General features: G+C 54.4%; 1 protein-coding gene across 1 annotated transcript; it reads left to right on the top strand.

The window, feature by feature from the left end:
- The first annotated feature begins 457 nt into the window (after positions 1–457).
- RBM38 (RNA binding motif protein 38) lies at positions 458–14,498 on the top strand. Its single transcript, XM_006839153.1, has 4 exons — positions 458–694; positions 1,483–1,606; positions 1,952–2,006; positions 14,198–14,498. Exons 1-4 carry the CDS (start codon positions 458–460, stop codon positions 14,496–14,498), a joined length of 717 nt encoding a protein of 238 aa, XP_006839216.1.
- The last annotated feature ends 5,659 nt before the right edge of the window (positions 14,499–20,157 follow it).

Below are 20,157 nucleotides of genomic sequence, written 5' to 3'. Positions count from 1 at the left end.
AAGGAAGAAGAGGGGAGGAGAGCAGAGAGAAGGAGGTTGACAGGAAGAGAAAAACAAGAAAAGGAACGAGAAAAAGAAAGAAAGATCCACAAAGCAGCTTCCACGCCCCCTTCCACGTGCGCGCCCTACCTCTCAGGGCATCACTGGGCCGGCTGGGCTATGTCGGAACTACGCTTCCCGGCGACCCCCGCGGCAGGGGCGGAGCCTGTTAGGAGGTGGAGCCGGGGGCGGGCCCATCGTGGGGGCGGAGCCGTACAAAGACCGCGGGGCGGGCGGGAGGCGCAGAGTCCCGGCGACACCGGCGGGAGTAGAGCGCATCGCTTCGCAGCGCACCGGGCGCAGCGCACCGCTGGAGCGTGTCGGCTGGACGGCCGGCGGCTGACGGCGTCCGCGCTGCCCGCCGCCCTCCATGCACGCAGCCCTGAGGGGCCCGGGCCGGTAGGCGGCTGGCGCCCCCATGCTGCTACAGCCTGCGGCGTGCGCCCCGAGCGCGGGATTAGCGCGGCCCCTGGCCGCCCGCGGCGCCATGCACGGCTCTCAGAAAGATACCACGTTCACGAAGATCTTCGTGGGGGGCCTGCCCTACCACACCACCGACGCCTCGCTCAGGAAATACTTCGAGGGCTTCGGCGACATCGAAGAGGCCGTGGTCATCACGGACCGCCAGACGGGCAAATCCCGCGGCTACGGCTTCGTAAGTGGCCCCCGGCCGCCGCTCCTTATCGCGGCCCGGGCGCTGAGTCAGCTCCAGGCGCACGCCCAGCGCCCCGGCTCCTGGGCGCCTTTTAGCCGGCACCTGCCTCATCCCCGGGGCTGGGCCCGCCCTCGGGCCCCGACTTCCTAACCCTGTTCCCCCCCAAGAGACCTCCCTTGATGCTCAATTAGCGTTACTAATGTTTCAGAACGGTTTTTGGGGCAGAGGCCTCTCTCGGGGTTTCCTGGGGCCTCATGCGAGTGAGGGCCAGAGGCTCCACCCAAGGGTGCTTTTGGGGGCCTTTAGCACCCTCCCCCATAGTCTCCAACAGCCCCACAGCCGCCGCAAATAAACATCACCTTAAGTGAAAACGGCTTGAAGATGCCGCTCCTACTTCCCTTCAGACCACAGTGCCCCCAGGCCCTTCCTATGCGGAAGTTCCCAGCCACGTTAGGGGGCAGATCAGCGCCAGGGGGCAGATCAGCGCCGGGGTGGGGGTGGGGATGCTTGGAGGGGGGCCCTGCCTCTGTGGGTTCATGTTTGCCCTGGGGCCCGCCGGAATTGTTACCACCTTTGACCACAAGTTGTTCCAGCACTTGGAAGAGTTGGAATTAAAGGGGGACTGGGTGGCACCTTTGTGGGAGGGTCTGATGTGACGGGGTGAGGGACATTTAAGAGGGAACCTCTCAGTTCGGGGCATCGGTGCTGGGCAGAGCCCCTGACTCTTGTGTCCGAGCTGCCCTCACCCATGTCCGGGAAGCCCCTGAGACCAGCATTGCTTCTCCCAGGTGACCATGACAGACCGGGCAGCAGCTGAACGGGCTTGCAAAGACCCCAACCCCATCATAGACGGCCGCAAGGCCAATGTGAACCTGGCATACCTGGGTGCCAAGCCGAGAAGCCTGCAGCCGGGTGAGTACGCTCTTTCCTGGACTCCAGTGTCTGTTGTATTCAGTGTCTGTTGATGGACGAGTCCCTCTTCCCTGTGCCCTCAGGAACATCACAGAGGGGTCAGCCCCAGTTTCTGAGAGGCCCCAAGCCAGACCCTTTCCTGAAACCGGCTGGAGGTGGGGGGTTGTTACCCCAGGCTATCAGGGAGGAAGGCTGCCTGTTGAATGTAGAGTCCTTACAGGGTTCACCGTAGGGCAAGGGCTGGAAGGGAGAGGAAGTGGGTTAGCCCTTTGCCTGGGGGTGTGTGTGGGGTGTGGCCTGTGGTTCCTGTTCGTCTGAGCTCCACTGCTGACCCCTCTGTTTCAGGTTTTGCTGTGGGTGTGCAGCAACTCCACCCTGCCTTGATCCAGCGAACTTACGGGTGAGTGGGTACGCGGGTGAGGTTGGGCATGGATTCTTCTCATGGGGAGCGCTTCACCCTGGGACCCCCAACCCCAGTGCTTTGGTAGTGCTGTTTGCAGCCAGGCTTCTGAGTCTGGGAAGTGCCTTTTCCCCCACCTTTCAGACACGTTGGTATTTTGACGATGAGGGAGGACATGGATGGGACTGAGGGAAGGCAGGTGGCATTTCTCAGAAGGACCTCATGGGGGAGGGTGGGGAGCAGGGGCTCTGAGTCAGCCTTCTGGGTTAAAATGCTGTTCTTAGTCCCACTGGGCGTTTGGCCTCAGAGACAGTTTGTCATCTGTAAAATGGGTGGCAGCAGCATACATCTGTACCTCAGTTTCCCCCTCTGTAAAATGGGGGTGGCAACACCACTGTTCTGTGCCAATCTGTAAAATGGAGGCTTATACTTGATTACTGTAACCCACTGCAAAGGATTGGTGGTGGGAATCCACTCAGTGCTTTTGGGAAAAAGGTCCGGTGATCCACCTCTGAGATTAACAGCCATTGAAACCGTAGGGTACACACTTCTCTTGTGAGGCGAGTTACCTTGATAGTACAGAACCGTGTGTTTGAACAGCACTTCCGAGAGACTGTGAGCAAAGGGCTTAGAAGGGCACATGTGCCGACATTCACAGGCACTGGCAGCTGGGTCATTCTCTGGGCACCTGGTGCCCGGTAGGTAGGGGAGCAGCTGGTTAAATGCCAACCAGGCTCTGATGTTCCTAAAACCTGCTGCAGGTCAGACTTGACCAAGGCTAGACTGCACCTGCCCGAGTGGGCTCCGTTGTATGGGCCTTTTGTCTGACAGGCATTGGTGAAGCACGCCCAGCTTCCTCCCCATCCTGCTTTTTTCTTGTAAGCAGCTGCTTGGGCCAGGGCACACACCCTCCAAGTTCTTGGCTCCGTGATTGATGCCGGCTGCTTGCACCCAAGCCTAGTAATGCGGGCAGCTCCTTTGAGACGTGGATTCCGGCTTCTGTGCTGCCAGTGAGATGTGGCTTTTTGTGAGTGGGGCAGGGTCTGATGGTCTGCTGAAGGAGCAGGCTGGGAAGTGTGGGCAGGGGACTGGAGTAGGAAGGAAAGGCCAGGTGGACCCAGGCTGCCAGGTAGAGGGGGACTGGCCTCTGAGCATGCCGCAGAGGCTGCCCCGGCGTGCAGTAGCAGGGTCTTCCCTGGCTTCGTCTGGCACCAGGTGCATTTGAGTTTAGCAGCAGGAAGAGCCCCCCACTACGGTGGGTGCAGGGTGTGGCTCCTGGCCTCTAGGGGTGACTCTTCTGGGTCCTGGGCAGGGGGACACAGGGTCTCTGTGGCTCTTTTGGCCTGGGCTCCATTTCATCATGGCTGGTGCTGTCTCAAGGTATTGGGGACACTCGGCCTTCCTGCTTTCCCTTGGCTCTTCCTCTTTGGGGTTCAGGTCACATGGGGAGTTTCTCCCTTGAGGTATGTTTTCTTCATTAGGTGCTCTTCTTGGGGTGCAGTCAGGGACTTGGGGTGGGGGTATGCAGAAGTGTCCACATCAAGGTTGAGCGTCCAGCGTGTGCAGCTCATTCTGCTAAAAACACGACATGTCTTCCCTACCTGGGACCCAGGTCTCTTGGATTCCTTCCCAGCGGAGACTCGAGTGACTGGCCTCTGGAACCCATGGGTCTGGGTTCCAATCTTGACTCTGACACTTAACGACTGGGTCCCTCGTGCCCAGTGCCCTCCCTTCAGCCACTAGTTCTCTCATCTGGAGAGTGGGAGTCATACCTGCTTAAGACCATGCCCGGCTCGTGGGGCTGCGCGTTCTGACCTCCCAGGCTTTCTCTCCTAGCCTCACCGCAGCCCTCTGAGGGTTGTTGTTGTTGTTTGTTGTTAAGTATTGTAGGGTAGGGCTGTTACTGTCTTTACTTTACAGACAGGAAGAGTCTCTGGGTAGTGTGAGCACCCTTGGCTGCTAATCGAAAGATTAGCGTGTCTATTCAGATGCGCTGTGGAAGGAAGACCTGGCAATCTGCTTCTAAAATCTGGGCCATTGAAAGGCCTGTGGAGCGGAGTTCTACTCTTATGGGGACACCAGGAGTTGCTGAAATGGAGCCAACAGCCTGTCCCGGGGGCAGCCCCAGGTCCTGTGTTCTCAGGTGCAGTTCTTTGGAGGTAGGGTGCCCTGCTCTCCCTCCCCCATGGTCTCCGAACTGTGAGCCTTGCCCCACAAGAGGCTTGTTGAGGGTCGGCACAGATTTTACCAGCACCATTTGCTCTTGACTTCAGGAGATGCTGTTTTGTAACTTGATCCTCTGGCTGGCCACTTAATACCTAGGACAGTGACAAGCCTGAAAGCTAATTGTGGTTGCCAAGGGGTGAAGACCCAAACAGGGACAAGGGGCCCGAGGGACTGTCCAGCTCTTTGTTTTCAAAGGCACATGAACCGAAGACTCCGGCCTCACCCTTCCAGAGGCTCCCCTGGAATGACAGCAGGGTCCTCTGCGGTGCAGCTTCTGAAAGGTGGTCAGGGCTCTGCTGCCAGTGCCCACCCGCCTGACCAGAGAGTTGGATTGTCAGCGTCCCTTTTGTCTTTGCAAACATTCAGACCCAGAGTGCAGCTTGGCTCGGTGGTTAGAGTTGTCCACTGCAGGCTGGTGGCCAGGCCCAGCCTCCCTGTGTTAGCTCAGGCACAGTGGGAGGCAGGAGCCTGGCAGCTCAGAGCAGCCCTGTTAACCCCTCTCCTGCCCGGTCAAACTTCGATCGTTTACTTCCGCAGTCCGTCCTGGGACCCTGCTTTGAAATGCCTACCCCGATGGTGGTAAACTGTAGAAAGATTCTGCAGAGAGCTTGGATACGATGTCTTCGCCCTGTGATTTCTTTAAGTTGAGTGGGGTTTCTCAGGACCTAACTTTACCTGCGTGTGTTTGGCACAGGACTGTGTGTGGCTGTGGTCTGGGGTTTGGAGAAGGTGTTCTTACTAGCCCCTCAACCCTGTGTGGTCACTGGGAAGAAAGCAGGCAGGCACACTTCTTCCGCTGACTAGTTGGAGTTGAAGCCTGCAGGCAGGAGGGAGGGGCAGGGATTTGGCAAGGACACAGGTCCAGGCTGAGCCACGGGTTTGGCCTGAAAGGGACCTCCTAGATTCAGGGTGTGTCCCCACCTGGATACCCGTGTTTAGCTTCTGAGGTTTGTCCTGGACTTAGCTGCACTTGGAGCTGTTCCTGGGTTATTTTTGATGGGTCAGCTTCAGCTCTGGGTATAGCCCCCAGCGCCCCATATTTTTAGGAGGGCCCTGCTGCAGGCACTGTGCCTAGGATACCTTGATTTTCCTTGACCCATTGGCAGTTGTGTAGTGTGTTGTTTAATTTCTGTACATTTGTATATCTCCCTCTGTTACTGATTCTAGACTTGCTCTGCTGTTTCCATCTATCTCGGTTTATAGAGACTGACCTAACACGTGGTCTGTCTTGGAGAATGAGCCTGTGTACCGGAGAAGGACAAACAGTGTGCCGTTTTGGGGTGCCATATTCTCTCTGTGTCCGTTATGCGTAACTGGCTCATAGTTTCACTCGGGCCCTCTGTTAACATGTGGATCTTTCTCGATGGTCTGTCCAATCTTGAAAGTGGCATAGTGAAGTCTCCAACTATTCATGTCGTATTATCTGTTTCTTCCTTCAGTGCTCCCAGTTTGCTTTATGTGTTTAGGTGGCCCGAGGTTGAGTGCAGATGTGTTTATGATGGATAACTGTTCCTGATGAACTCTATCCATTTGGTCTGGGATAATCTGGTGAATCGGGAAGGCAGGGTTTCCTCAGGGTGAACACTCACATCTCCCAGGGAAGCCAACACTGGAAACGCATCTGTGCCTGTGGGGGCTGTGCAGGGGGCGCACACAGGGACGTTAGCATGTGCAAACTTGGTGGGTCTCCGGTTAGGGTCCTGGTGTCACAGTGTCACCATGGGGAGCAGGCTGTATGTATTGGGGAGGTAGGGGGACTTGCTCATGACCACCCTGTACTAGTTGTACACCTTCGTGGGTGGCAGGAATCACTTCACAATGAAGTTGTAAAAGTACGAAGCTGGGAGGGCTTTCAGCATGATGGTGGGCTGGGCCTCTCTGAGCGCGGGAAGCCCCGCAGACACCTGGGAGGATGAGGATGAGGACATCAGGGAAGCAGGTGCATGGTGCAGGGGTGGGCGCGGCAGGAAATGAGGTTGGAGCAGAGGTGTAGGGGCAGGACCCAGGGCTGGGGCGCCCTCTGGGCTTTGTTTTACTTTCAGCAAAGGAACATTTGAGGTGATGGTAGGAGGCTAGTGGAGCCCGGACTAGGCTTGGGGCGAGGGGTGGCTTTCGAGGGGAGGTCCATGTGACTGGAGAGTTGAGCAGATGGGGGTCAGCATGGCAGCAGGGAGGGGACAGGAGATGAGCTGACAGGGCCCCCAGTGCCCCTGGGGAATGCTTGGGTCTTTATTGAGTGATCAAGGCAAGCTGTGGGCGAGGAAGGGCGGGGCCTGCGGGTCTCCTTAGACCTTCGGTGTCTGCTGGGGGGGTGGGCCTGGACCCTGGTGAGCTACTGCTGAGTTCTGGAGGGTGTGCAGTTTCCAGAACTTTGGGCCTGAGCTAGCAGAAGGAGGTGTTGGGCTTGGACAGATGAGAATTAGGCACTGGTTCTGGGCTTGGCATTCTCCCTGCAGGGAGGGTCTTTTCCTGTGTCCCGGGGGTCCACTGCCCACCGCATATTCACAGCCTTGGAGACTGCCCAGTGGTCCACGTGCAAGGACAAAGCTCAGATTGGCTGCCCCCTTTCCCGAGGCTTCGGGGCTGAGTGGGGTGGTTGCCGCATGGTGGGGCCCAGGCCCTGGAGACCAGTACAAGTGAAGGGCCAGTTATTCTTCTTTTTTCATTTTCAGAGGGCTCTGTGATTCCATCCGACCAGTCCTCCTGGGCCGTCCCTGGTCACTTTTGCGGAGAGCTTTGCTCTGAGGGTGCACCAGCGTGGCCAGATGCAGCCTCCTGCTCTGGGGGCTAACCTTGTCCCACTGGGATTTGGGGGTTTTTCAGACTCCTCCCACACAAGCCCCAGCCCTCTGTCTTCGAAGGGGCGTGGCTCTAGGCCCTAGGAAGCAGCCAGGGGCCATTGTCTCAGGTACACTGTCTCCACCCCTGGCCTTGTACAAGGTCACATGGTTAGGACAGGTTCCATCAGGACCTTGTCATCTGGCATGGTTCTAGCTGTGGGATGCTGGTGTTGGCCCGAGCCCCTTCCAGCAGGGTCTGCCAGACGACAAGGAGGGAGGGCCCTGAATCGGAGGGAGAGACTCACTTTGGTTTAGCCTTCATAGTGACCCCGCAGCCCCTCTGTGATGGGGTCTGTGCAGCCATCCATGGGAGGCAGAGGGTTGTGAGTTGCCCGTCCCCAGCACTGCCTCTCTACCCCTGTATCCATGTCCAGCGGGTTGTGTCTGGTCTCAGGCAGCGGGAAGTCCACCTGCCCGCCCATATCTCTGCCTCTTGTTGGGATCCACACGCAGGGGATGGGATGCATTCTTCTGGAAAACCAATTCTCACCTTACGTGAATGCTCTCGGGTCCTGGTACAGTGACAAGGAAGGTTTTCTGTTAGAAAGTTCTGAAGAAAGCATCTCCTTAGGAAGGGATGGAGCCTTGGGGTATTGACTGGCCCTGGGGGTAGAAACGGGGCAGAGGACCCTGGGGTCCAGGTGATTGCTGGTCAGGTAGGAATGAACCCTGTGGGTGGGTGGTGGCCCCGCGGACCGCAGTGTTCCACCTGTTCTGGGTGCCGGTCCACTTTTGCATGAGGGTTGCTTGGTTCTGGTTGGAGAGGACCTTCCGTCCACCATGGCTGGATCTGGCCCCCTGGCCCCCTGGCCCACAGCTGTTCCTGCCTCTTCCTGTTCTGTTGTGATAGACTGAGTCTCCTATTCCAGGAAGGACCGAGACTAGGTGAAGCTTCTCCCTGCAAGGTGGTCTTCTTGTGAGAAGGAAATAGGGTTGTTGTGGGGCGAGGGGGTTGCAGTGTCTTGGTCAGGGAAGGCCCACGACTCATGTTTAAGCTGTGAAAAGTGGTAAGCAGAGGCACCTAGGGTGGCGGGGAGTTGGAACACAGGGGACCAAAGGTAGTGAGCCAGGAGTGAGAGGTTGAGGCACAGGCCTGGATACAGTATGGGCTTGATTCTGGCTGTGATGGGAGCTGGTGGAGGGTCTTGTCCAGGGAGTGGCGTGGTCTGGTTTTTTTGAAGACCCCTCTGGCTACTGGTGGATGCTAAGAAGTAGCCTGCGGAGTGTTCTCTGAGAAAAGAAGAGAGCCCCCCGAGACTGAGACGAGGTGGAAAGACAAAGTGCCCCCAGGGTGCCGGGTGTGACCAGTGGCTGGCTGGGCAGGTGTCTTTCCAGGGGTGTGAGATTGGGGCAGGGAGGTGTGGCCTCCAGGCTGTGCCCTTTCAAAGGCCTGAGTGTCATTGCTCAAGGGGGTGGTTCTGGGTTGGTCGGGTGGCTCACGATTTGCTGGGCTTCCTTTCCCAGTTGAGCTTGGCAGTTCTCCTCCGTATCTCTTTGTGGCTCTGTGTCCCTGGGTCCCTGTGTGGCTCCCAGGCCAGTACCCTCAGCTGGGGCGTGCTGAGCTAAGAGCCGTGAGGATTCCTGCTTCACTCCTGGCTTGTTTGTAGTTCTGTGCCTTCTGGGACATTTAGCAGCACCTCTGGCCCCTACCTACTAGATGCCAGTGCTGGCCACAGTGTGACAACTCCAAATTACTGGACACATGTCCCCTGTTCTCAGAGTGGAGGGTCTCACACAAGCCTCTTGAGATCTACCTCACTGAGACCTATTTTACAGATGAGAAGACTGAGGCTCAAGAAGTTCTGTAACTTGCAGAAGGGCAGACCAGCCTGTGCTGTGTGTCAGTGCAGTGTCGCCAGCTCTGTATGTAACTTCTGTCTCTGTCTCACTCTCTCCCATCTTACTTTGTCTCTGTCTCTTGGAGGAACCTCAGCCCCTCACTTGAACAGGGGACCGGTCCCTGCCTCCAGGCTGTTGGGAGTCTTGTGCACAATCTCGGACATCACTCTACACACATGACGTCTCTGCTGTCTCCCTCCCAGAAACACACGTTGCTGTATTGGTGGGTGGGTTTTTGTGCCTCGAGGGCAAGGCCAGGGTCATGTGGCTTTGTGCAGAAGGGAGTGTCACAGCCAGGAACTGAAAAGATATGAATCCAGACCTGGGACAGGTAGTGGTGGTTCTCAAGCGGAGGCCCCTGAGAAGGGCTGGGTAAAGGAGGCACCTTAGCCCACACCAGGGAGTAGGTTCCCTGGCAGACTCCACTTTGTGACAAACATGGCAGAAGGTGGCTTGGGTGGGGTTGCCTGTTGCCAGGTGGGTTGTCCTGGCAACTTTAGGGGCTGGCACCAGGAAGATAACAGTGAGGGCGAAGGTGCCAGTGGAGGTATTCCCCTGGCACGGGAGGCTGGGGGACTCTTCAGGCGTGTAACCAAGTGTGGACCCAGCCAGGCCAGATGATGGCCCCAGCTTCCAGTGCCTGGGTAACACCTCCACTGCCAACTTCACCCTGCTGCCACCTTCTCCTCAACTTCATGTCCTGTCCGCCCAGCTCTGCCCACAGTCCAGGCCAGCCCACACTGACTCACCCTTCCCCATGCTGGTTGGCTGGACATGCAGGACTTGTTCTGTGTAGAATAACCAGTTTACCAGTTGCCTTTGCATCAGCCCCCACTCTTGGTGACCCCGGATGCGTCAGTAGAAGTGTGCTCCACCGGGTTTTCACGGGCTGATTTTTCAGACGTAGATCACTAGGCCTTTCTTCTGAAGTGCTGCTAGGTGGACTTGAACCTCCAGCCTTTTGTTGAGCAGCCAAGGGTGTTAACTGTGGTTAAAAAAAAAAATACATGTAGCATAAAATTTTTCCATTTGAGTTATTTTAAAGTGTGGGATTCAGAGGCCTGTAGTGGTGTTCATAAAGTTGTACAACCATTACCATTGTCTAATCCTGGTAGAACTTAGTTTTTCATGGCCCCAAAGGAAAACCTTGCACCCCTATTAGCCACTCCCACCCCTTAGCAACCCTGGCCTGTTTTCTCTGGATTTCCTTGTTTGGACTTTGGTGTGAATGGATTCGTAGCGTCTGGTCGTGCGTCTCTTTCATTCAGCATGATGCTTTCAAGGATCATTCATTCATGGATCAGAACTTCATTCCATTTCATGGCTGAATGCTACTCCATTGGGTGGATGAGCCAAATGTGTTTGTATTCATGTTTCTATTAACAGACACGTGGGTTGTTTCTACCTGTTGGCCATTGGGACTAGTGTTTCTCGTGTTTCCTGTGGATTCGCTCACCTGGTAAAGCTCTTCAAACCCACACGAAGTTGGCCTCCCTGCAGCCCTCTCCGTGGCAATTATTATGTTCATTGTATGAAGTTGCTAACTGTTGGCTCTCCTAAAACTGAACCCTCCTCAGCCTCATCCATCCTTAGCATGGCCCTCCAGACTGTATTTGATTGTTTTACCATAAACAGGATTGCTGTTTAGCGTAAATATTACTGTTTAGTGTGAACAGTGTTGTCTGTGTGTGGTGGTCAAATAAACAGCTCCGTAACTCCCGAGGGGGAGAGAGAAACCCCATCAGCATCAGTCCAGGGCTGATTCCCCTGAGGGGGCCCAGACGTGCCTTCTCTCTCTAACCTTTTTACCACTTCTAACACCAGCTGTCTCTACTATGACTTTCTCTTCTCTCCTGGGTTCATTAATTCAGTATAGCAGCCACGCAGAACTCAGACCATACTCACAGGTACGGAGTTTATTAGGGAAACAGCTGGTTGCAGTTCAGGATCACGGATGCTCCACATGCAATTCTTGCATCAGCATAGTCTTCAGCCAGGGCCGCAGGCAGGCTGGCCTCTCTTGGCCTCTCTGACCTCTAGGGCTAGCCTGCCTTTGCGCCCTACATGGGTGAGAGTTACAGAGTTGGTTAGCTCTACCAGTAAGTGCCCAGAGGCACCTTGTTCAGCTAGGAAGCCTCCTCCTGAAGGCGCTCACTCAGCTCTCTGCCACCTCCCGTTTCTGTTCTTGTCTGGTACCACTAATGCCCTGTCGTCTGCTGTTGGCAGCTCTGTCTCCTGGCACTTCTAAAGGAAGCTCTCAGCTCCATCTCCTCTTGGTAGGGAGGCCCCTCCCCCACGTCGGCCCATCTCTGGAATGGCTAGCAAGTTGGCAAACTTGACGGGTCTTTTTGTTAGAATTCTGTGTGCCTTACTTGCATGGTCCCATCCCGACATGGTCTACGGCCAACTACCCTGAATGCATCTGATCTCGGAAACTAAGCAGGGTCGGGTTGGTTACTACTTGGATGGGAGACCGCCTGGGAATACCTGGTGCTGTAGGCTTTTAGGAGTCCTGGTGTGGCTCTGTGCAGGGTCAATGGTTCAAGCTTACCAGCTGCTCCTTGGAAGCCCTATACAGGGTCACTGTGAATTGGAACTGACTCCACTGCACTTAACAACACCCCCACAAGAGTGCCATGCACCCTGTTTACGTTATTAATGTACTGTCTAATCCTCTTGGGCTGCAAGCACCTTGTTTGCATAGTCCCACCCAGTCACTTGGTGGGTGTTACAAAAACTAGGGCGGTACACAAGTGGGGAGAGACGTGGTCGATGGGAAAACAGCGGACACTTGGAGCATTTGTGGTTCCTCACTGTCTGAGAAAGGCAGCAAGCGGCCTGCCTTTGGGCACGGGCCCTGCATTTTGTGAGTCCTGAGCTGGGGCCCGGTGTGGAAGAAGGGATTGAGTTCTCAGGGGCTAGTTTATCGCCAAATTACTGTAAAGTTGCCCTGTGTCTGCCCTGTCAAGCATGGGACAGTGGGAAGGGATGTTTTACTTTTTCTTATGAATTGGGGTGGGGATACTAGGTCCTGCCCTACAGGTGTGACAGGTGTGGACGGGGAGGGTGGCTCCCTCTGTGTAACTGGGGCAGTGGATCCACGCTGATGGCAGTACCTTCTTCCCTGACCAGGTCACTGTCTGATACCCCGGGCCCCTCAGGAGTTGGCCTCAATCCCGTGAGGCCCAATGGTCCAGGGCTGCCCAGCGGCTGGTCAGCAGACACATGCTGGACACCTGACCCATGTGCCCAGCCTCAGCATCTCTACCTGCATGGTGGTGTGAAGGGTTCATCCTGACCCTGGGGCTGTGGGGCTGCTGGTTTCCATCACAGTCTGCAAGGAAGGGCTCACTCAGGATCTCCAGCCGCAGGAGCTTGAGTCTGTCATGTGACTCGTCCCAGCTCAGCGTATCCACTTGTATAATGATGTGGAGGCCCACTGGACTAGGAAGCTGTGATGGGTAATGAGGTTACTGCCCAGCAAGGGCAGCCGCTGGCCAGCGTGCCAGCTCAGGGTTGATTCCTCTGTACCTCCCTCGCCGCTGCCACCAGCATCATTGTTACAAGATTATTCATTCAGCATGATTTTACCCTTCAGTTTTATTTTGTGCAATGTTAGTTTTAAAGGCAAAAATCAACAACTGTTGAATGTCTTTCTGTGCTTTGGATGACAGTACATAGCAAATTGGTTTCCCGATCAATAGTTCACACAAAGATTGTTCAGTAACATTGATTGTAATCCCTGCAATGTGCCAATCACACCATTTCCGTTTGTCCTGTTCCCGTCTTACCTTGAGTTTTGGGCAGATGTTGCCCTGTTGGTCTCGTGTAGTTGACTGCCCTGAGGAAGTTATTATAAGTTTTCATTTGCTAATTTTGTTCGTCCTTCTGCATGCTGGGATCTTAGCTGTGGGAGGAGAAAGGAAAATTGCATGACACCTGGGTGGTTTACTGGGGAGACAGACTGCAGGTGTGGTCAGTGCGTTGTACTTGGTTATCACCTGGGAAGGTGAGCAGGGCAGGAGGGGCTAGACCAGACCAGCTTCCCAGAGGTGCGACCCCTGTGGCACCCGGAACCACCCAGAAGAACCCTGTTTGGTTTGCGGTTCTGAGATTCTCAATTTTAAAAAATTGTTTTGTTGTTGAGAATATCCACAGGGAAAACATAGGCCGATTCCAGTGTCTACACGTGCAATTCAGTGACGCTGACGGCGTTCTTTGAGTTGTGCAATCTTTGTCTCTTTCTAGCGGCTCCTCCTCCGTTGACTTGAGCTCCCTGTCCCCTAAGGTTCCTGCCTCACCTTTCCCATTGCTGTTGTCAGTGTGATCTTATATATCGATACAGATAGTTCTGGAAAGAGCACAGAGGAGGCAGAGATTTTTACGAAGTGTCTTAGGCTGGGTGTTCTTAGAGCGAGAGAGAGAGGTTTATTATCAAGGCGCTGGCTAACAACCACCAGGCCCCCAAGTGAAGAGAGCAAGTCTTTCTTGTGTGTCCATTTTATTGGGAACAGGTCACATGCCCAGGGAAACGTCCTTTCGGTTGATTGACACCCATTCATCAGCATTAACTAGGCCTATATGAGGCTTCGTCACCATGGAAAGAAGTATGTTCCAAGTGCTAACCCTCTGGAAATCCTAGCCTAGCAAGTTGACGCAGAAGGCTAACTATTATCCAAATTAAATGGAATTAATTATGCTATCATTTTAAGAAGACTTCCGGGGGTATGTTTGGTTTAAGGTGTAAAGATTATCCAAGCATAATAGTTGAGTGAGTTCACCCAGCCTCCGTGGCTCCTGAGAACTGAATTCCATGAGAATGTGAAATTCTGTTCGGCATCTCTCTCTCTTCGTCAAAGTTTTGTAAAATCTTCGATGGAATGTTCAGTAATGGTAGCCAGGCACCACCCACTTCTTCTGGTCTCGTGGCGGAGGAGTGAAATGCTCAATGGTTTTTAAAGCAAGGGTCCCACACTTTCATTTTGATCTGTACCCCCAAATCATGTAGCTAGTCCTGTGGGGGATGGATGGAGTGTGGGACATAGGGCTGAAATGGGTGTGCTGGCATTTGAGTTCAGACTTGGTGGAGAGAGCCAGGGGGAGCTGTGAAAGAATGCGTCCGGTAGAGCAGCCAGTGCAAAGGCCCTGGGGCAGGAGTGTGGCTGGGTTTTCAGGGAGCCACAATTATTATTGTTGTTACAGCTACACCTGGGGTGCAGGGGGAGGTTTCTCTGCTCTACTCCAACCTTGCTCACCTGCCTCGATCCCCCTCTGCTTACCCCACAGGCTGACACCACATTACGTCTACCCGCCCACCATCCTCCAGCCCAGCGTGGTGGTCCCAGCCACCCCCATCCCCACGCTGTCCTCACCTTACATTGAGTACACACCGGCCAGCCCCGCCTACAGCCAGTACCCATCGGCCACCTATGATCAGTACCCATATGCGGCCTCGCCTGTCACCGCTGCCAGCTTCGTGGGTTACAGCTACCCGGCCACTGTGCCTCCGGCCCTCTCAGCAGCAGCTCCCGCGGGCACCACCTTTCTGCAGTACCAGCCGCAGCTGCAGCCCGACAGGTTGCAGTGAAGGCTTGAAGGGACACCAGGCACGTCTTGAGGAGTGAGGCAGACAGTTAGCCTCATATCCAGGTGTAGCCTGGCTCCTGTGTCCCCCAGGACCCTGGGGAGCCCCACCTGCTCGCCAGGCATCAAAAGAGACTTCTTCCAGCTCCAGGACCCATTTGGTCTCAAGGGAGAACTTCAGAAAAGAAAGACTGAAGGTATTTAATGATGCAACCCAGAATCCCTTACACAAACAGCAGCAGCCTCTCTCCCAACTCTCACCCCGCCTCCCCACTCTGGCACCCACAGCATCCCCACCATGTCCTTCACAAAGCCACCAAGCCTTCCCTAGACCCACACCTAGAGGTGCCTTAAAGAGAAGCTGTTGATGATGTATTGTTACCACACAAGCTGTGAGTTAGAGCCCAAGTCATCTGGGGATGCATTGAATCCTTGTTTTCTGTACTATTGTCCAGGACAGCTTCCCTGAGTCCTTGGACCACCCAGGTGCCCTTGGGCTGCCAGTTTCAGGGGCTTCAGCCCCTTTTAGTCGAAGCACTGCAACTTTTTTGTTACCGTAATTTTGTTGTTAAGACGATTTCAAGTTTTCATTGTTTTCTAAAATGGAGACTCCTGCCACCAAGGATCCCAAAGCTATTTTCAATATTGAGAGATTCGCATTGGTTGCTGGCCCTGCCTGAAAACACAGTGACCAGATTTCTAAGTGACAGGGTATCTGCTGGTGAAGAGCTGGAGGTGTCCTCCTCCCCCCCACCCCCCATGTGGTTGGCATTGCCCGGGTTCCTGTGCGTTCCAGATGTGGAGTGCAGCTATGTGGCACCACATACCTACCCCGTGGGTGGTCACTGACTCAGGGCCATTGTGGTGCCCGTCCCCTGCTGCCTGCTTCTACTGTGTGGAGGAGCAGAAGGAAGTGGGTCCCTTCCTGAATGCTGGCTGAGGGCCTAGACCAGGTCATCACCTGGCAGCAGGGTGAAGGTACTCAACCGTGCCTCTGAGCTCCAAGTTGTATGATTCCATCCTCTCCCTCTTCATGGGGTCCTGCACCCAGAGCTGCGGTGGAGCCCGAGACGGGACCCTGCCTTCGGGATGCAGTTGGGTGGGCAGACTAGAAGTTCTAACAGAAGAATGCGACTCAGTTCGGGGGTGCTTGGGGGCTGTGGGTGGCCTTACCCTGCCCTGCAGGTGAGGAGGACAGGGATCCTGGCAGTTGAGGCAGCTCCCCCACAGGCAGGGCCGACAGGTGGGGGTAGCTGGGAGTGTTCCTTCTGACCTACCTCAAGCGGGAAGGCAGCCTCAGGGAGCTAATGTGTGCGACATGCTTTATGCCGCCCCGTCCAGAGTCCCAGAAAATGAAGGTAGCTAATAAATATTTTTACTAGAACGTTCTGATGATAAAAATAAAACTTGTTTCCTTAAGAAAAAGTGGGTCTGTAAATTTTCTGTCTTAGTGGAGCCTTTACTGCCCCCCTTCTGTGGTGACAGGGTTGACCCCCTCCTCTCAATTTTGGTGTATTCTCCTGATACCTCCCAGCTTGGGAGTTGGGGCTTCTAACCACCAGTGTTCACTGAGCAGCTACTGTGTGCAGCCCCTCTGGACTTGCAGAAGTGGGGAGGAGCCTGCACCTCACCTCCCTGGCTGCCAGGCCTGGGCCGGTGTAGCGTCGCCCTTGAAGTGGGGGCCCACTACGTGCCAGACTCAGCTGCTCACTGAGAGTGGCCGTCTGTCATCTTAGTGATGCTCACGTGGAGGGTCAGTGGGGTTGCTGGTCTAGACTGGCCCAGCTCCCTAGGACAAGGTGAGGCTGTGGGAACTGGTAAGTGTCTGGTGGCTGCCCCAACCCCTGGGACAGCTGGACCTGGGGGTGCTCTCCCTGCACGCTAGTGAACCTCCAGAAGCCTCCCCCCAGCCTTTTCGTCAGTGGGTCAGGCCTAGAAAGGGGTGGGATTCCTGGCCATGTCGAAACTCCCAGGCTCGGCTCTTCTGTCTTGGGCTTCCCCTCCCCACAGGTCCTGCCCTGTACTGGTTCTGAGCTTGCAAACACTAGGACAGGCCCCGAGGCAGCGGGGGCTCCAGGCTCGGGAGAAGACATTGCGGGAGCTGATAAGGGCCAGGCTGGGAGGGACCTGTGGGCCCCTGGTTATCGGGCAGGCCATTTGGGCCAGAGCATTTCCTGTCACTAAAAACATCCCAGGTCCCCAAGTTGAGGGTGTTGTACCGCAGGGAGCTGGAGAGATTCCCAGGCTCTCTCCCCCACCCGCCTCCATGAACAGGCTGGAGTGAGGGCTGCTGGCTGGTTCTGCATCAACGTCGCAAGGACAGTGCTGAATGGCCACAGTGACCGCCCTGCCAACACCTGGCACCCATCTGAGAGATGCTGTGCTGCTCCAGTAATTGAACAAAGTCCAGAACTGACCCCACTTAGCAACTGACATGGAAACACCAAAGAGGCCTGGCCCAGCTGGGGAGTCTGGCAACCCCTACCTCCTGCACCGCAACTGTGAAGGGTCATGCTTACCATCCCGGGCCAGGGATTTTCTCTCCCTTCTCCTCTATGTCCCTACCAGCCACCACAGACCTGGCACCAACCAGGTTGTGCACTGAGCAAGGGGCCTAGGGGTGAGGCACACTGCCTCGGAACTCCTGCCTGTCTGGGTCCCACATACACCTAGGGGGACACCCATATGCACATGTCTGCTTTAACACACTGAGACACTAACATACACATAGACGTTTATATATATATATATATATATATATACACACACACACTAGCACACCCAGAGGGACATGCACACATCTGTGCATATATATTAACACACACAAAGGACACACAGACATTTGTGTGTGTATATATATATATATATATACACACACACACACACACAAGGAGCTCTGGTTGTGTAGTGGTTACGAATCGGGCTGCAAAGCGCAAGGTCAGCCGTTTGAAACTACCAGCTGTTCCACGGGAGAAAGATGAGGCTTTCTGCTCTCATAAAGATTTACAGCCTCGGAAACCCTGTACAGGGTCGCTATGGGTCGGAACCGACTCAGTGTACAACAACAATGTACACACACACACACATTAACACACCCAGAGGGACAGGCACAGATGCAAATATACAGATATACACTTGTTAACACCAAGAAAACCCCAATTGCTGCCAGCTTGGTTAGGCCTCATAATGACCCCGTAGGCCAAGCAGAGCTGCCCCATGGGATTTCCAAAGCTGCCATCTGTGGGAGCACACTGCCAGGTTTTTACTCCTGTGGAGCCGTTGGTGGACTTGAACCGCTGACCTTTTGATTAGCAGATGAGCGCTGAGTCACCAGGTATCCCTTCATACAGACACATACAGAGAAACACATGCACACACAGACACTCATTAATACATACCTCAGGACACACCCGTGTGTCTGTGTGCATATACAGAGACAGAAACACACTTCCTCACACACATAAGGTAAACACGTGCATACAGACAAGTGGAGAGACACCCTCACACACACATGCAAAGGTGATGTGTAGATCACACACGATGTACGTACACACAGACGAGACTGCGTATGACACACACAGGCGTGCGTATTAACACACAAGGCACAGATGGTTCTGTGATGAGTTGAGGGACTCATTGTTTCAGGAGCAGCTAGAAGTTGGTAAGCTTGGAGCTGCCAAGGGGACAGCCTGAGAATTAATCCAACACGAAAGAGGACTGAAGAAGGCAGAGCGAGAGCCCTGTGACCTTTTGGGGCCTCTTGATGGAGCTCTGCCCGCAGTTGGGACCTGGATCTTGCTGTTGTAAAAGCTTATTCCCTCTTTTGCTTCAGTCTCTTAAGATTTGTTTTTCTGTTCCTTGGAACCCATGAGTCGTCTTAATCTCAAAGGGCCTGCATTACTTAAGATTAGGTTCTGTGACAAAATAGAAACCAAGAACAGGACTGGTTCTTACCTGTTGTTACAAGTTTGTTTTTTATGTCTTATGTAAAAGAAGTTTGAAGAGGTGGTCCAGGGCTTGGACAAGATCTCTAACAGTGGACAGGAGCTCAAGCTCCCTTCTGTTTTCCAACTGCACCATTTTAATGCATAGCTTCCTTAAGAGCCCTTATGGGCCAGAATGGCTGCAGGAGCTCCAGCCATTGTGTCTGAGTTTCAGACAGCACAAGGAAGGAAAAGACTAAAGGAATACCTTAAGCTGAGTCATCCCAGGGAGCTTTGGAAGTTGCACCCAACATTCTTCTCCCATCTTCTGGCCAGTACTTAGTCACACAGCTGTAGTGCAAGAGAGGGTGGAGAATGCAGATGTTTACCTGGGACACAGAAAGCATTCTGTTGTAGACTGCTAGCAGTGTCTGCCCCAGGCCCTTCAGTGACCATGCTTTGAGCCCAGGGTAACAAACCCCCATTCCCAGGGGCTTTATGAAGACTGTTACTGACTCAGCTGCATATATCTCTAGGGGCCATCATTATACCCAATTTACAGATGGGAAATCAAGGCTCAGAGGCCTCGCCTGATTTGCCTGAGGTTCCCTGGCTCCCTAGAGGCCATCCTGTGGCCATTGTTCAAGCTCTTGCCTCACTGATGGGTTGGGGATTTGATCAACCAGAAGCCTGGGACGGGCAGCTCCTATGTGCCTCCTAAGTGCTCAGTCTTGGATGGGAATTTCCAAGAGGAAGTACTGTTGGAGTGTCCTCCCTTGCCACACACCGGTGTACTGATCGCCCCATTTTATGGAGGGGAAACACGCTCAGATGGGTGAGGGGTTATGGTAGGGAAGTAGTCCAGGTTTGTTTGACACCAAAGCCTGTCTCCTTGGCCTTTGCTACCTGTCCTCCGAATGCTCTGGGCAGGGCTTAGCTGCCCCTGCCCATCCCATGCTCCCTTCTACTCTTGCCTGGCCTGCAGACAGGAGCCAACATGGCAAAGTGGGAAAGGGCCGGAAGTTCTGCAGCTTTCTTGTCGCTGCCTGTCCTTGGGCAATAGACTCAAGATCCCCAAGTCCTGGTTCCGTCATCTGTGACCCCAATCCCACCTCACAGGACTGCCATTGAGAGGATGAAACAAAGTAGGTAAAATGGGGAGGCCCCAGCCTGCTGCCAACAGAAAAAGCTGACTCAGATGTGGGGTGGAGGTGAGAAAACCATTCCTGTGACACCTACCTCACTACTTTTTAGGGGTCCACCCCCACACTTGTTTCAGCCTCTCATCCCCAGGACTAAGAACTCGTAAAAACATTTGTTGAACACTGCAGAAACCTTTGAAAGCACCCTTGTGGTTCAGTGGGTTAACAGCTGGTCTGCTAATCCCACGGTTGGTGGTTCAAACCCACCAAGCGTTCTGTGGGAGAAAGATGAGGCTGTCTGTTCCCGTCAAGATTCACAGCCTTGGAAACCCTTTGTCGTTGAGGGCCGCTGCCGAGTCAGGACTAGGTGGGTTTCGGTCTGATACCTTGACCTCGCTTGCTTCCCTGAACTCTCCCAACAGCCTACTAAGTGGTGGTATACCTGTGCCCAGTCCACAGGTGAGAAAAGCAAAGCTGGGGAGATTTAGCCCTTGGCTCAAAGTCCAAGAATGGTTGTGTGGTATCCAAGATGTGCAGCCCAATAGCCCAAACCTGGAGGCCACATCTGCTCAACCCTGAAGCCTGGGTTCCTCACAAC

The sequence above is a fragment of the Chrysochloris asiatica genome, unplaced genomic scaffold, assembly GCF_000296735.1.
Source record: "Chrysochloris asiatica unplaced genomic scaffold, ChrAsi1.0 scaffold00023, whole genome shotgun sequence".
Classification (NCBI taxonomy): domain Eukaryota; kingdom Metazoa; phylum Chordata; class Mammalia; order Afrosoricida; family Chrysochloridae; genus Chrysochloris; species Chrysochloris asiatica.
The sequence above is the reverse complement of the archived record's forward strand: the minus strand, read 5'-3'. Positions and strand labels throughout refer to the sequence as shown.

Coding starts and splice junctions, on each gene's coding strand:
- RBM38 (XM_006839153.1), top strand. CDS start 458: ATGCTGCTACAGCCTGCGGCGTGCGCCCCGAGCGCGGGATTAGCGCGG. Junction 695..1,482: donor AATCCCGCGGCTACGGCTTC/GTAAGTGGCCCC, acceptor TGCTTCTCCCAG/GTGACCATGACAGACCGGGC. Junction 1,607..1,951: donor GCCGAGAAGCCTGCAGCCGG/GTGAGTACGCTC, acceptor CCTCTGTTTCAG/GTTTTGCTGTGGGTGTGCAG.